Source organism: Triticum dicoccoides, chromosome 4B (assembly GCF_002162155.2).
Source record: "Triticum dicoccoides isolate Atlit2015 ecotype Zavitan chromosome 4B, WEW_v2.0, whole genome shotgun sequence".
Classification (NCBI taxonomy): Eukaryota; Viridiplantae; Streptophyta; class Magnoliopsida; order Poales; family Poaceae; genus Triticum; species Triticum dicoccoides.
This window is the reverse complement of record NC_041387.1, coordinates 678071056-678088662: the sequence shown is the minus strand read 5'-3', so window position 1 is coordinate 678088662 and position 17607 is coordinate 678071056. Positions and strand designations below refer to the sequence as shown.

The window sequence follows — 17607 nt, the reverse complement described above, 5'->3', positions numbered from 1 at the left end:
GGATCTTGCCGAAGACCGCCCCGCACATGATGGCCCCCCACCATATCTTCAACCTCGTCGGCCCGTCTAAAAGAAGTAAATGAATCAAACTATTGTCTTATGAATTTGAAACATACACTTGGAACCGAGTGGTAGATGTCCATAGAATCTTGCCTTCACTATTCCATCCCGCAGTTCGTGCGTAAAGTACTCCATATTAATTGTTGCTGATTTAATACAAATTTGGATCGGAGTTCTACTAAATTAGCAACAATTGATATGGATCGGAGGGAGAAGGAAAGCAACACTACTAGTAAGGCTAGCTATAATGGGAGTAACATAGATGTCACGTAGGCAAAAAATTGATGTGTCAAGTAATTAATGAAGAGAGAGATTTATGGTAACATAAGGTTACTTCCAATGCATCGGTGCTTACATGAGGTGCTAAGCACATTAAAAACTTTAGCAACTAAAGCCCCCAATACATCTTATACGGGATTCGACGGACACTGTCACGTGTAAATTTGTCGTTAAAAAAAGGGATTAAACTTAAAATGACACGAGCAAGCAGCAACCACATCCATTGCTGATAATGGTAGGCGGTAATTAAATATGATTAAGATTAACCATAGTGGTAGGCGGTACAAGTTCACTAGCAAGCAACAACCACATACGGTGCTGATAAGAAAATAAGATTAAATAGTAGTTGGAATGGCTTGTCCGGGACACGTGAACAGAGGACTAAACACATATACGCTAAACATAAAAACCTCACGATTCGTAGGAGATAGGCACGCCCATGATCATTTTAGGACTAGTTCTGGTAACATGAGCACATTAGGGATGAGCATCACACACGAGCAATTCACGATAATATACGAGGCATTCAAGCGACTAGGTGGTTGGGAGTTGTTAGGTGAGGCCGGCTCAACCACATTTGGACAAAACGTCGAAAAGTGCGTGCAGCTACCGAGCTTCATTGCTCTTGATATTTGAATTTTTTGAAAAATACACTTTCGATGCTCAAAAAAACCTTAAAACAAATATGTGAATACGTATACATATTCCTAAGGACTGGTAGAAATCTAGAGAAGAAATACTTTGTATTTTGGGAAATACAAAAAAGATAAATTTCTGACAGAAATGGCACCTTTTTTCTCCTATATACTGTCAGAATTTTTTTTTCTATAGTCCAAAACAAAACGAGATTTTTACCGAAACTTGCAACGGGTATTCGGAATGTGTATATGCATCCCGGGAAATAATTTCACATTATTCTGAAACTTCAAAAATACGAATTTGAAAAAGTCAAATATAGAGAGCACTGGTGCTCGGGTGCTGCAACGCCGCTCTCGACAAAACGTTTGCTTCTCAGGACAGAACCGTGTGAACTGTAGTTCTGATATACTGAACAATGCGAAGAGAATATGAGAAGATAAAGCTATGAATACATAGCACATATTAAAGTGAGTGAGGATCCCGATGCAACTAAATAGGAAGGATTCTAGTGAGCGTCGTTGCCGAGTGCTAGTATGCAAATTTGCACACTTATGTTACTATCTACTATGTAGTATTCCCTCCATTCCAAAATGTAGTGCCTATAGATTTTTATAAAAGTCAAATGTTGTCAATTTTGACCAAGTGTATAGAGAAAACTATCTACATCTACAATACCAAACATGTATATTCTGAAAATATAACTCACGATGTATCCAATGAGGAGCATTTGGTATTCTAGATGTATCTATTTTTCTTTATAAACATGGTCAAAGTTTATAATATTTAACTTTTGTAAAAATCTATAGGCACTACATTATGAAATGGAGGAGTACTACCTTCGTCCGGGTTTTTAAGTCCCACAGACCAAAACGCATGGACCAAGGCGCTATCTCCTGTAACTGCGCTTAGATATATTCTACAGAGCGAGCGGCCAATGGGATTGACGCGCAGTTACTGCACGCGTGCATGCAGCCCAGTAGTACTCGCTCTCTCTCTCTCTCCTTGCCTGCATGCAGCTCATGATTACTTACTCTCTCTCTCTTGCATGCAGCACACCGTTTCACTTTTTTATGGCTCTCGAGACAGTGGCCTTATAAATCTGGTACAGGCGTGGGATGGGGGTGCTGAGGGCACCTAAAAACCCGGACGGAGGTAGTAACATAAGCTAGAGTCATGTGTATGTTACTAGTGTAAGGGCATCGTTAAAGCGGACCCTCAAACCTTCACATCATGTCGCCAGGTCTGGACATATATCGGGGACATTTGCGGGACAACTTTGAAGATGCCCTAAGTTACTTTTGCTATGGCTAGTCTAACACGCAACACAAACATGGTTGCTTTGTCAGGAACGACACGTGGACGAAAACATGTCTCGTGGTTAGGCTGGTCACAGTGGGGAGGAACTTAGGAGTAACATCACACACTTCAATACAACTTTGCTTATGTGGCACGTATTTAATGAAGAGAGAGGTGCTTGTGGTAACTAGCTAAGTTACCGGAACATCACACACTCCAAAAAATAATGAGTCTATAACCTAATAAATACATCGTTGCATGACACTACATAGATGTTCCTACCCACTATGAAGGTAGTAACATAGTCTAGAGAAGTGTGAAGTTACTAGCTTATGTTCTTGCCCATTGTGACCAGCCTTAATAGCTGGCTATATACCTCATTATTGCAAGTGATGATGTACTTCTACCAAGCCCATACAGTACTATTCCCGATCCGTATAGAAGTTAACGCATGCAACTGCCCCTCAATAGTCTCCATTTATTATTTCCCGGTCACCAATAATGATATGTACTAGCTCCGTTTCGGTGAATAAGTCATTCGCGTAGTTCTAGGTCGATAATTTAACTATCTAAATATGTATTATATGTGATAAAAAATAGATATTTAGAAAATACATCCGTGTAAAAATCTAGTGATATACTTTTCATGACATATAACACAGATTTAATTTCTCAAATCGATGACCTAGAACTACGCGAATGACTTATTCACCTAGACGGAGGTAGTACATTGCATGCATTCTATTTCCGTGCCCCATATAAGGCCGACCTCCGAGCTTCCTACTACCGAGCAACACAAATTAACAAACCGCAGACACATACTACTAGTGCAGAAGAATAATGTGGAGGTTGAAGATCTCGGAGGGAGGAAGCCCGCTGCTTCGGTCGGGCAACGGCTTCCTCGGCAGGGCTGTGTGGGAGTACGATCCCAATGCCGGCACCCCGGAGGAGCGCGCCGACGTTGAGAGGCTGCGCTGCGACTTCACCCGCAACCGCTCTCAGAGAAAGGAGTCGCAGGACCTCCTCATGCGCATGCAGGCATGTGTATATATATACTGTCAAAACTAATCCATCGTGGTACCTTTCTCTTGTGAGCAAATTCGTCATCGTAGTACCCAATTTGTAGTTGTAGATAATGCATAGAAGAATAAAATCCCTTGCCACTGCGCCATGAGGTGCACATAATCATTATTTATTACTACCAAAATGCGCCACACTGGGGCTTAACATAAAGTTATATCATGAAGAAAATAACAGGATAACGGTAGGAACAGCCACGCCTGAAAAGTCCAAGTACCAAGAATGTTGAATAATTTGTGCCACTCTCCTACTTTTGTACATTCAAACTGCTCTGCACACGGCAGTAAACGGATGAAATCTGGACGATGCCTATCTTGAACGGTGCTGATTTGCAAAATGATACAGTTACAATCTAATGGATGATTTGATCCATCGTCCGTGTACATTACCAAATATCATATCCTATATCTGCAAGGCAAGTCCGCCACACACATGCCCTAACGTCCAGCTAAACAACCATAATTGGCAAGGGCTAGGCCAAGTTAGTGCAGGAGAGTGGCTGGGCCTAACATTAATCTGGCCAAAAAACTGCTTACTGTATGCATTTTTAAGCCATACTTATTTCATTTGGGAAATAATGGATCTTATCACAATTGAAATTTTATCATTGAGACTAGTTTGTTATGTGGCTTTTTTTTCAAGTAATCCTAAATTAATTACACTGTAGTTTGCAAAACAAAATGGCATCGAAGCAAATGTTCCGACCTTCAATCTTGAAGACAATGACATCACTGAAGGAGCTATACTAACTTCACTGAGGAAAGCCCTGAATCAATACGCAAAGTTGCAAGCAAAAGATGGGCACTGGCCTGGTGATTATAGTGGAATTATGTTCATTATGCCACTCTTGGTATGTGCTATTTCATTGTAATCTTATTAATGTGGCAACCGGGCAAGTACAGTATAGTTTGTTAATTGTTTGTTTGTATAGTTCCTTGTTTCGAAACATGCATTTTGGTAGGAAATAGCAAGTACCTTTGACTCAAAAAAAGAGCAAATGGCAATTACCTGATTGTGTTGTATGGCTAACAAATTAATCAAAATGTTGCACTTGACTAGTTTTCCATAGCAGGGCCAGTTCAGCCGTTCCCATATAGAATGTAGGATTTCCTGTTATGCCTGCTCCAAATATTTTTATTTTTAAATGGGAATATATTTCGTTAAACAAATCTTAGTCATCTACCTTCTATCAATCATTAAAAATAAATGTATGGACTATGGAGAACTGCAAGAAGTCCAATTGAAGTGTTTTTTTACAAGGGTTGTCGTAATGCTATTCATCACCCATGGTGCAGAACAAATTATTTTGCACCCGAGGTATTTTTGGCGTCGTTTGATTAAGAATTTAGGTTTGGCATGCAAATAGTTATGTTTATCTTGATTCACTACACAAAAATTGGCATAAGAAAACCATAATATAAGTCATAAAACCACAAAATTTACATGTTTACATATATTCTATTGTATGTTTTTTACGTTTGACCTTTTACGTCTCGCTTGTAAAACATTTTTCACGGCTGATATACATTATCTTACGTTCTCCTCTGATTTCTGATGTGAGACCAAGTTTACGCGACGTAGAAATATGAGTCCTGTTGTCTGGAAAACTTCCTGTAATGTCTGTACTACTTACAGTATTTTTTGGATAACAAGAATGCTACAGATACAGTATGATGAGCTTTCTTCCATATTCTTCAGATATTCTCCTTACATGTTACTGGAACTCTCAATGTGATCTTATCATCAGAACACAGACGTGAGATATGTCGTTACATTTATAACCACCAGGTATTTGCATACATTATCTTTGAGAGAAAGCTTGTTCCCTGCAATTTTCAAATCTGATAACATTTGCATGAAAATATATATCACTGTAGAACGAAGATGGTGGCTGGAGCACCCAGGTTTTGACAAAGAGCACCATGTTCGGCTCATGCTTAAACTATGCCACCTTAAGGCTCTTAGGTGAGATATCAGATGGCAAAAATGATGCATTAGCCAGAGGGCGTGCCTGGATTTTATCTCATGGAAGTGCAACTGCGGCGCCTCAATGGGCAAAGATATGGCTCTCGGTATGTGCTGAAACAGATCAGAATGTTCTTTTTGTCCATCTTAAACCAAAGCGAATGCAACCATTAAACCTAATTCTAGCTAGACAAATATCCTTTGAGCTGTTTGGAGTACATTAGGAATAACATGCAGCATCGTTGGCTACTGAGTTAGACCATAAGGAATACCTCAGAAAACACCATGGACGACTTGTACCTATATCAAACAACGTACATCCCTATTGACTATTGTTATCTCTGTAGAATGAAATTTATACAAGCCAAACTTCTTTTCTATAAAGGTAATCGGTGCATACGACTGGTCCGGAAACAATGCAATCATTCCTGAATTGTGGATGGCACCCCATTTTCTTCCATTTCATCCAGGTACATGTATGCTTGATTTTTCAAAGCAATTCCCACCCGAGTTTTTCGTATGGCATGTTGGTAAGACATGTTTTTCCTTATGTACACTACTATATATTACCAGTATAAGAAGAAAAAAATTATGCCAACACCAGTGACATCAATTAGTGAGTAAGGATACAACTACACGTCTAATCAACAAGTGACACCAGCGTAAACTTTACCTCTAGAGAGTGTGAACAAATCCTTTAGCCCTTTATAGTACTTGTACTTCACTTTCTCCTTGTAAGACACTCCTGATCAAAGATACCCAACTACAACCTCCTGGGCAGTAGTTCATCACTTGGCTCTTCCATAGACAAAAAGTGTCAATTAAGGGGGCTTAGCACTTCACTATTACAAGCGGATGTGCACTCCCTGCTCAAAGTGCAGTAAATCAACCCCAACACAAATTATCATGTTGCCTGTGTCTGTGTTGGTTCTGTCATTATTAACCGCACAAACGTTATTGGCAGTGTCGATGCAGCGCGTGGAACCACCGAATACTCTCCGGTGAGCACGACGAAGCAAGAGCTGGCTCTGTAATGAAATCGCTCCTACCCGATGCTTTGGCCAGCCGCAACACGCGCACGTACAAAGGATTTGACCTTCGGCTGATTGATCTTGCTGTGACTGGAAACGCACACGAGATACACAAAAGAGTTTAGCCTGAGTGTTAAGAGGGAATAAAAGAGATCGGTGGAATCGTTAATTTATTGCTTGAGCCTTGTTGGCATATATATAGGAGTACAATTTAAGCCGCCCCTCCTCCAGATCCAATCTCTCCCCTCCGCCGCCCCCCGCACGGGCGGCTGAGGGGCCCAATCTTAGCCGCCGGTCACTCCCCATCCCATCCCTCCCATCCGCCGTCGCGGGAGGAAGACGCCGGGCTAAGCCCGAGCGGCTGATGGCGGTGGCGGAGGAGCCTCTCCTTGTCACGCGCGAGGGTGGTGCGGGCCGCGGGGCATCCGGGCGAGCGGAAGTGCGCCCCAGGTCCGAGCCTCCGTGGCGATGAGCGACGGCGGATGACTAGTGGTGGAGCTGCTGCATCTGGCCTCGGCGCTACAGCACCTCGGATCGGCGGCGGCGCGGAGGGCTTTCATGGGCTGGTCAGCTGCGGGCGTGGTTGGCTCTCTGATCAGATCTGATATGGCCAGAGTGGCTTGCTTGCTCCGCGGCGGCGGAGATCGGTGGTGGTCCGTGCGCACGATGCGAGATGGAGGTTCGTCGAGCGGATCTGGGTGAAAACCGTGTTCTCGGCTTGTTGCCAAGACCGGCGATGGCGGCACTCTTTTGTGTCGTTACCTTCTTGAAGGGATCTCCGTGGAGAAGCTCAAGACCTCTATCCGCTACCTTTGGGGGAAACCCTAGATCAATAGATCGGATGATGGCGGTGCTCTGGTGTCGTTTCCTCCTTGGGGGGCGTCATTCTTGGAGGTGTACATGGGCTCGAGGGACCAGTGGACGGCTTCTTTGGTGGAGCGGTGCTTCATCTTACTCATTCATGGCAGCGGATCTCGGCGGCGTGGCGCAGTGGAGACTCTACGTTCGATGCGCGGAGATGGACTCACGCTGGAGGAGGACGCTATCTGGCGTCATGGTGACATCGACGACAGAGAGGCCTGGCAAGGTCGGTGCGTTAGTTTCTGCTCTGAAGATGGATTGGTGGAAGACGGCGGCAACGATTCATGAGAGTGCATCGGACGGTTTAAACCCCAAACCCAGTATGTGGCTCGGTTGGGGCCTCCGGCTTTAGATGTTAGGTTTTGGTGGGATGTCTGTTTGGTATTAGGCTCGGACAATCGTCACCCTTTCATCCAGTGGTTAGGAGTAGCGATAGTTGTTGCTAAGACGGTGGCTTCAGATAAACTAATGTACTACTTTGTAAGGTCTTTGTGAATTATTAATAAAATGGCTGCATGCATCGCCTGGATGCAGAGGCCGGGGGCAATCCTCCTTTTCTAAAAATAATATAGGAGTACAATGACTAACTTGAAGTACAAGACAAAGCAGGACCAAATCCTAGTTTATCCTATATACTTCCTAGTAATCATAATACTCAACATCCCCCGCAGTCACAATGATAGCGATGTAGACAGTGAGACTGGAGAAGAACCCGAAGGTAAGCCGACGAACATCCCCATAGTCGTAACAGTCGATGCATCGCGAAAGTTGTGACTGGAGTGAAAACCGACGAGGTTGCTCAAGCTAGGCAGTAGCCCTTTGTGCTGATGTCGAAGCCGAGAGCGTAGGGTGGTGTAGCCGTGATCAAGGTAGCCGTGCAAAGAACGCCGTGGTCGATGTCGAGTCGAGGTAGCCGTTGTCAAGGAAGTCGCCATGGAGCCGCGGGCATAAGGAAGCGCCGAGTTAGTCATGGGTGCAGTGGTGTCAAAATAGTGGTGAGTCGGGAGAAAGACGTTGTTGAAGAGGCGTCACGCTGGGTTTACCAAAGCCGGGGACACGTAGTAGACAAAGGCACGCGTCGGTGTTGCGAGAATCTGGCATGTAGATGGATGAAGACAAAAGTTGACGTAGCGCCGCACTAGGCTTGCCAGGCTCGGGGACACGTCGTGGACGAAGGCCCGCATTGATGTTGCCAGCACCGGACATACGTAGACGAGGGGCCTGCACGAGTTGTACGTTATGTCGAGGAGTCGGAGGGGCCAGCGGAGAAAGGCTCAACGACGGTTACGGCGCCAATCGGCGCGGGGCGGATGTCACCAATGGTGGTCAGCATAGACGAAGTGGTCGAGGAAGATGACGGCGGCGCTGGCGACGAGCTGGTGCTGGACGAAGACGAAGGGGGTGGATGGGCGGCGCGGTTCGGGTGAGCGAGCGGCAGCGGCGTCGAAGAAGAGCGACGGCGGCGGCCTGACGGTGGAGGTGATGCTCGAAATAGGTGGGAAAGAACTCGACAGTGTGACGATGACCGACACGGATGGTGGCGTTCCTGCGCCGAGGGAGGCGGTGCGGCGCATACCACACAGAAAGTCAACTCGCTAGAACGGCTGGGTGGACCCCGGTCCACTGCTCTATGGCCCGAAGGGCGGCAGCAGGCGGGTCAGGCGACGACGGGAAGACCTCGAGGCGGTGGCGTGGATCGCGTGCCGCGGCACTACGACCCGAATGGGCGGTGCAGCGGCGGCGGCGAGTCGGTGCAGGCACGGGAACGGCCTCATGTGACGGTGGGGACTGTGTGCCAGGGCGCTACAGCCCGAAGGGGCGGCGCATGAGTCGGTGCAGCCGTGGGGACGCCTCGGGGCAGAGGCAAGGACCGCATGCCGCGGCTCTACGGGCCGAAGGGGCAATGCACTAGTGACGCGCGAGTCGGTGCAATCATGGGGAGAACCATAGGGCGGCGACGCTGCAGCCCGACGAGGCCATGCAGCGGCAGCCCGTTGCTCGATCGGTGAGGGGCCCGATGAACTCGGGGATGGTCTTCACATGACCTGCGGAGGTGCACGCAAGCGACTAGCTAGGTCGGTCGTGCGACGTGGATAAAGTGGAGCGGCGACCAGGTGATCAATCTGGCCGCTAGCAAGGTCGGGGTCACCGGTCGGTGATGATGCGCCACAGAGGCCACGTGTGAGGGACGCGCGAACAGCGGGCATGTGCACGCGACCCACGCCTGAGAGGGGCGTTAGCTGCACATAACAACGCAACCAGGATGGGCCGCCGCATCATACGAGAGGCCACCGGGTCAGGGAGGAGGCAATGTAGTCACGCCAGAGTAGAGGCGCGTGGGTGTCGACGACGGCCGCGGGCACCGCAAATCGATCTTAGGTTGAAAAACCAAAAAGTAAACGCCGATCAAAGCGAACGGCGAGAGAGAGAAAAACCTGGATCAAAGGATCGGGGAAAAGAGACTCTAGGGCAACCGGTCAACACGACTGGCGGACGAGCCTTAGGTATGAGGCGCGGCCCCCGGCGACGGTCATGGAGGCCGACCGCCCCGGAGGCGGCCCGCGGGGCGGAAGCGACGAGCGACAGCTAGAGTTAGATCGGTTAGTCTAATACCATTTTAGAAGGGAAATAGATATTTATTGCTTGAGCATCGTGAGTATATAAACACTGAGGAATGTAACGATCTTGTTTTTCCATTGTATTTTTTGAGGGGTTATGTTGCAATTATAATCTAGGGGTACACATGTACATGTAGCCTGGGAGCTAAGACTAGTACGTAGTATGACTCACGAATTACATCATGATTAATTCTAACAGTCTGGACCATCAAGTTGCCCGAGTCTGGAGTAAGTTTAAAATGAAAAGTTAAATCCTTACTAATCATATTTTAATTAAGAAAAACTACTAAATTGGGATGTTATGGTGACCAATTGAACACCATTCACTGAGTTGAAGTATGCAAAAGAACTAATTTATATTATGTTGATAATTGCATATACTATAGTTATTAAATATCATCATTAAAATAACAAGAAACCTCATATATAGTGTTGTTGTTACTCCCTTTGATCCAAATAAGTGTTGTGGTTCACTTATTTTCATTTGGAGGGAGTATATATAATGCGATTCAGTGTCTTCATGTGGATTCTCGGCTATTATGGTATTTTAAGTTAATATAGTGATTAATCTCTGTTAACTTGAAAACAATTATGCTACAATAACCAAAATTTTATTATAAGTATTCAAGTGATCATCTTATTACGCAGCAAGATTTTGGTCCTTTGCTCGCATGGTTTACATGCCAATGGCTTATCTTTATGGGAAAAAAATTGTTGGACCGATAACTCAAACTATACTGGAAATAAGAGAGGAATTGTACAACATCCCCTACAATGAGGTTGACTGGAACAAGGCCCGTGATTCATGTGCCAAGGTTTGTGACTATTTATACATGTACACAATGATGCAGTATGGTAGAGCAAAGATATATTTTGAGGCATGATCTTTCAATAATAAGTGGTGTTATACATTGTAAGTAGTAGTCTTGTGTCACGTATACTGAAATTTAACTCTTTATTTCACTAAAAGGACAATATGAATTGTAATTGGCAAAAATTAAAAGCGACACCATTTAAAGATAATAACTTAGAATATATCTTGATCTATTTGTTCTTTATGTCAAAAATTAACGACCCCTACAGATATCTCCTAGAGGATAAGAAAAAGCTACACAATGTATTAAACATTATGACTATTGATTCTGTCAGGAAGAAATCATGCACGGTACTTTGTGAAATGGTTTGCAAAAGCATTGATCATCAAACATTTTTCATTGTAGGAAGACCTTAAGTACCCTCGTTCACCTGTACAACATATAGTTTGGACATGTCTAAACAAGATTGTGGAGCCAATGTTGAATGTTTGGCCATTCAATAAGCTAAGGGCTATATCATTGAGCAACCTCATGAAACATATATACTATGAGGACGAAGCTACTTACCACATTGGTTTATGTCCAATCAACAAGGTAATTTCAATAACAGGTTTTGTTGTTAGTTTGCTATGTTTTTCCTAAAGTGTTGTTTTTAGGATTTGGCTGACTTTAGTTGGCCTACTGTGATTGAACTCAGATTTATTTGGCCAGGTTTTCGGGCAATAAGATTAACCCGGTATATAGAGAGATTTAGCAGTGGCTTGAACTAGGTCAATAACTTATAAATATGTGTGTACATAATGTCCTAATGTCCACTTGGTTGTTGTTGGATGGACTAGACCTAATCGGATGATGTACACTGAAAATATCCTTTTCTAGACAAACATGCTCAATATATTTTTCACATGATATGATATTATTTTGTAATTGGTTCCATGTGTTGAAGTCCTGTTTACATGCAATACAATGATGTGTTGCATCAATAGAGCAGGGAAAGATTTTAGGAACTGTGCTGAATTGACAACTGAAATGATATCTAATATTTATGACCATTTGCTTACTGAAAGGTACTGTTGTGATTTTTTTTTCTTGTTACTTAAAAGTGCTCTCTTCATAAAACTAAATTCCATTCGAAAGATGTTTCCAACAGTACACACTTTTATAGAACATAACTCATATTTCCATTGTTAAATTGGCGGTCGACTCAGAATACGAGGAGGCCCCCTAAGCACAAATACTAGAAAGTGAGATTGAGGATCCACGAAAGCAGAAGGATGGCCGCTGGACTGCAGCTCGCTAATGGCAGGAGCTAAACAAAACTGTAGCAACTGTTTGTATGACTAGTCAACAGAACCAACATGCCGAGGAGGCTAGGACTGGGCGACACATCGATGTTGCATATCATGATTGCATGGAGCTAGTGGTCTGGGCGACGCACCAATGCTGGAGGAAGAAGCCGGCCGTTGTTCATCAGAAGATGTGAACGGGCATATATACATTACTGGTGACCTATGTAAGAAATAAGGGGGGAAATGGTCCGACTTAGAAAAATAAGGGCCAAAGAGCCAATAATCATTTTAATTATTTGTGTGCAACGAAACTATGGCAAAAATGATGAAAATGGTAGAGAGTTTGTCTTCGACAAAGGATAGACCAAATCTATACAAAAAGTACATAGAAATCATCAGTGCCTTTGGTAGACTATGAACACAAATTTAGAACTTGCCTTTTTAACAAAATTATTCAATAATTAGGCATTGAATATGATATGCTGCTGGGTAGAAAACCCAAATTCGGATGCATTCAGGGCACATCTTCCTAGGATTTATGATTATTTGTGGCTTTCTGAAGACGGCATGAAGGCACAGGTACCTTTCCCATGTTGTGTATTCATTATATCTAGTCCTACGTTGATGTTTATGTGTTCAAAATTCAGTCACTAGTATAGATCAGGGCTTTAGAGGCAGTACTGGTATACTAATACTCAAATTATTGGAGGCGGTTGAGAAATTTCTTTGGGATTTACACCTTAGTCGGTTCATGGGACATAACTGGCTAGAATATTTTAAGTATCCCAGTTCGTTCCATGCACAGGACCGACTGGGATATTTTAGCAATCTACTCGATTTCTTCTATAGAACCGCTTGTAGAGCACCCAGTAACGAAGTGGTGTTTGATAACCTCCAAAGTAATCTTCCGGTATTCGGGAGTGGCATGATCTCATGGTCTAAGGAACGGATACTTGACATGAAGAAAGTTGTAGCAAATGGACTAAATGATACGATCTGATGCTAAGCTTACGGTTGGGTCTGTCCATCACATCATTATCCTAATGATGTGATCCCTTTATTAAATGATAACTCATGTCTACGGTTAGGAAACCTTCGCCGTCTTTAGTCGATGAGCTAGTCTACTAGAGGCTCACTAGGGACACTGTATTCTTTTATGTATCCACATATGAATTTAAATTTTTCGTCGATACAACTCTAGCATGGATAATAAACATTTATGATGAACAAGGAAATATGGTAATAACCACTTTATTATTGCCTCTAGGGCACATTTCCAACACAATCAGATCCACACTTCACATTCATCTCATAATTGCATTGCATTACATTACATTACATTCTTACATAGTTCATAATACATTAACAAATATTCAGATTTTCACAGCCAACATATGCAACATGTATGTCTGGAGATCTAGAAAGTTGTATTAAGCAAAAAAAACCTTTTTCTGTTAATAAATCATACATCAGGTTCTGTAGTTAATGCATCATATATCGGTGGTTCTTGTTTAATATTTTTTTGTTTAAACTATTATCTCTCGTCATTTCATGATAAATTTATCTTTCATGTCTTTGTTGCTTTATAATGAGAGGATTTATATTTTTACAAGGATGGTATACTAATGTTATTCTGCTGAAAATAGGTATATGATGGGTGCCAAAGCTGGGAAACATCGTTTATAGTTCAAGCTATTTTCTCCACAGATTTGATTGACGAGTTCGGGTCAACTCTTAAGAAAGCTCATGAATTTCTAAAAAATTCACAGGTTTATCCACCTTGAACCTTTGTTGCTTAAAAGTACCACTTTGATGTGGAATTACTAAATTTCATATTCTTACATGAAGGTTCTTCATGATCTTCCTAGTCACCAAAACTACTATCGTGATAGATCCAAAGGTTCATGGACTCTTTCAACAGCAGACAATGGTCGGTCAGTTCCTGATTCTACTGCAGAAACAATCCAGGTCAAGACAATTTTCCTATTATCATCTTCTTTTGAGTCCTTCAAAATGATAGTTCTCGGTACTAATGTTTTTAACACTTGTTGGGCTTCCTTCTGGAAGTATCTCTGCTTTCGTATGAGGTCCTTTCATCCCTCCTATTTCAAATTTGACACCTATATTTTCATACTTTTGAATAACTAAAATAAATGTGTTTTGTTAGTAATAAAGCAATCATTGAGAATAGTCATGAAATTATTTCCCTAAAACATCTCTTCTTATGATCTTTGTTACTTTTATCTTATATAGGCATTGTTGTACCTGTCTAAGGTTTCTGCTGACATAGTTGGGCTTCCAATAAAGGAGGAAAGATTGCATGATGCCATTGATTGTCTACTCTCTTATGTGGTATGAATCTTTGTTATATAACTAAATAGTTTTATACATGAGTTATGTTATTCATATTACATAAAAAGGAGATTTGGATTATCAATAATTGTAGACTAGGTTTGAATAGTATTCTGATTAGAAGAAAAAAAAGTATTATAAACAATAGGATGTATACGGTAGAAGTTACATAGCAGGTAAATTAGAAAACACAAAATACATATCTAGTGTTCTTAAATATGGTATCGTTATAAAGTGATTAAGGTATCAAAATATCAAAGATGATATATGTCTAAAAACTAATTTGTGTTAGTTATTGTATTAGGTGCACCTAGTCTCCATTTAACAGAACAATATTTGAATATCTTTCAACCGAGTTGCACTCATATTTCTTTAATAGAGTTGGCTATTTATGTGATCTGGAAAAAATAACTGACAAAAATGTAAATACTCCTCAAACTTGTTAGTAGCATGCAATTAAATGGACACTTGATTGACAACTTTATTTTATCTTTCACAAAGAACGAAGATGGTACATTCTCTTCATCTGAATCAAAAAGAACAGCTTCGTGGACAGAGGTGAGTATCTCCAAAGTATATTGCTGGCCTTTGAAAAAGAAATTATTAGATCTTGAATTGCACTTGAATTTTCCAAACCACTAGAAAAATGCTTTAGATGAAATTGCACTAAAATATATTCCTAGTTGTCCATTGTTTTGACATATTTGTGTTACATATATAATATTGTGGATATATTTTCTAAACTAGGTCCTCAATCCTTCTGAGAGTTTTCGGAACATTGTTGTTGATTATCCGTAAGATATTTAATTCTCCATTTATTATATTAAATGATACTAATTTCCAGAAGTTACTAAGAAAACTCAATGAGATACAATTTTTCGCAGACATGTCGAGTGCACATCATCGGCAATGCAATGCTTTATATTGTTCAACGAGTTATACCCGGAGTATCGTGCTGAAGAGATAAAGAAATGCATAAAGAAAGCAGCTATATTTATCGAGAACCAACAAAGCAAGAATGGCTCATGGTATGGAAATCTCATGATGTAAATAAAATGTCCACTCCACATGTAATAACTACGTAACTAATCGTAATAAGCTTATTTGATAGGTACGGCACTTGGGGTGTTTGCTTTACTTATGGTGCCTTCTTTGCCATAAAAGGATTAGTTGCTGCCGGAAGAACTTATGATAACAGCATACACGTGAGGAATGGATGCAACTTCCTCATATCAAAGCAACTTAGTGGCGGTGGATGGGGTGAGAGCTACCATTCGAGTGAAAATGAGGTAAATATATAATGCTTTTTATTGTATCTAGGTAGATGCCCATTTTTTGTCAATGTGCCTTTTAACTTTTGCTTACAGCTGGATTAATTATAAATCAAAATGTTGTGTGAATTATATGGTGGTGCAACAACCAAGTCATATAGTCCCTTCGCTAAAAAAGAATCATTCAATAAGAGTTCTACTTGCTTTTATGTGACTTTTTATTTAGAAAACATATGTGTCTCACAATTGGTCAAGAGCAATAAAAACTGAAACAAGGCTGGCCGGTTTACAGCCCAACAATTGGAGAATGCAGCTATGGTAGTCTGGTAGAGGTTGCAGAGTTACACAAAATTTGTGGACTTTGCTGGAACATGAGCCATGTGGTGTCAAATACTCCCTCCATCACATTATATAACATGTTTTTGGAAGTTGTTTTAACTTGCAAAAATGTCTTATATTATGGGACAGAGAGAGTATATGTTTTCAATAATCCAGCACTTTGTAATGGATTCATCTCATGAATTTCACATGTATTTGACAGTTTCACGAAATAACTTGTTGTTTATTTGTTACAGCAGGTACAGTGTATTAGAATGCACCAGTGTTAGTGGTGCTCTCGTGTTTTACTAATATAGATCATTACTCTAGAAGGACTATATTATTGCAAGAAAGAAAATAAAATCCCTGAAAGCATCTTTTTGCCATTGTGCCTTTAATATATTTTGCATTGTATATGTATGGATAATACTGTTAGTTAAACCCAGATTTATTTTGCCATGTTTCCTTTAATTTGTGAATATATGCAGCCGAGTCATGTGAATTAAAACACCTTATGAATTTACTCAACTGATGAATTGACTAAGCTTTATTGATTTAAACAGGACTATGTCCACAGTGCGAGTCCACATGCAGTAGGCACTGCTTGGGCGATGCTAGCTTTAATTTATTCTGGGCAGGTCTGTTTTTCTATTGCTCTTCTTAGTTGACACGGAAATGCGATTATGTGATATTTCTTAAAGATGTGCATTTTCTTCTTCTTAATTCTCAGACTGAGCGGGATCCAGAACCCCTATATCGTTCCACAAAACAACTGATCAAAATGCAGATGGAAACTGGTGACTTCCCCCAACAAGTAAGTTTTGAGTGGATTCACGGACGGTGAAAGTAATATCATAAAGAACTTTGGAACATTCACTTAGGTAGTTAGCAGAAATCACCGCCGAATATTTTTAAAGTGCTAGTGTAAGTTTTCTACAATAATTTTTTATAGAATGGAATACAATTGGTTACCATAGTCACCACTAATAACTAAGGTATCATAGTCACCCCTAAGGTCCACACAGCGGAAGTTCATCTGATAAAAATTCTAGAAAATCCATTAAATATTAAGCTGGATAAAAGATAAAGATGACACCGTGTTGCTAGACCTAGTAGTTCTGCAGAAACTATTTATGTAATTATAGACTTATGTTGATAAGACACACTACAATATATTAGTTTTTTCGAAAACGGGGATGACCCCCGGCCTCTGCATCAAGACGATGCATGCAGCTATTTTATTAATTATTCACCAAGACCCTAATTACAAAGTAATAAGTCTGAAGCCACCATCTTGGCAACCATTGTTGCTATTGCTATCCACTAGATGAAGGAGTGCATATTGTCACGGCCGTGTACCCAGACAAACACGAAAGTCCAGCATCTAAAGCCGGAGGCCCCAACCAAGCCAAATTGTCGGGTCTCAGTCACACACTGGTTTGATGCACTCTCAGCGAGCACTACATGTGCATGTTGCAGAGGTTGTCACCACTGTCTTTCATCAATCCATCTTCAGAGTTGGTACTGACGCATCAGGCCTGTCGTCGTTGCCACCACATCGTCAAACGACGTACGCCACCTCCCTACGTGCGTCCATAATCACACATCCGTCGCCGAGACCCTGCTGCGCCACGCTGCCAAGACTGCACGTCATTGATGCGTCACATGAAACGCCACTCCACCGCTGAAAACGACCAATGGTCCCTCGAATCCAATGCACATTGCCAAGAATG

The 17607-nt window shown here is 41.9% G+C and overlaps 1 protein-coding gene across 1 annotated transcript in view; it reads left to right on the top strand.

The window, feature by feature from the left end:
• The first annotated feature begins 3114 nt into the window (after positions 1 to 3114).
• Positions 3115 to 17607, top strand: part of LOC119293087 (achilleol B synthase-like) — a 15588-nt gene continuing 1095 nt past the window's right edge. Inside the window, exons 1-17 of the mRNA XM_037571672.1 lie at positions 3115 to 3312; positions 4022 to 4204; positions 5053 to 5142; positions 5232 to 5426; positions 5705 to 5789; positions 10478 to 10644; positions 11050 to 11238; positions 12399 to 12512; positions 13580 to 13702; positions 13782 to 13901; positions 14187 to 14285; positions 14787 to 14843; positions 15033 to 15079; positions 15170 to 15313; positions 15397 to 15574; positions 16438 to 16512; positions 16605 to 16688. Of these exons, the coding sequence (XP_037427569.1) occupies positions 3115 to 3312; positions 4022 to 4204; positions 5053 to 5142; positions 5232 to 5426; positions 5705 to 5789; positions 10478 to 10644; positions 11050 to 11238; positions 12399 to 12512; positions 13580 to 13702; positions 13782 to 13901; positions 14187 to 14285; positions 14787 to 14843; positions 15033 to 15079; positions 15170 to 15313; positions 15397 to 15574; positions 16438 to 16512; positions 16605 to 16688 (2148 nt within the window). The remainder of the gene's footprint in view (positions 3313 to 4021; positions 4205 to 5052; positions 5143 to 5231; positions 5427 to 5704; positions 5790 to 10477; positions 10645 to 11049; positions 11239 to 12398; positions 12513 to 13579; positions 13703 to 13781; positions 13902 to 14186; positions 14286 to 14786; positions 14844 to 15032; positions 15080 to 15169; positions 15314 to 15396; positions 15575 to 16437; positions 16513 to 16604; positions 16689 to 17607) is intronic.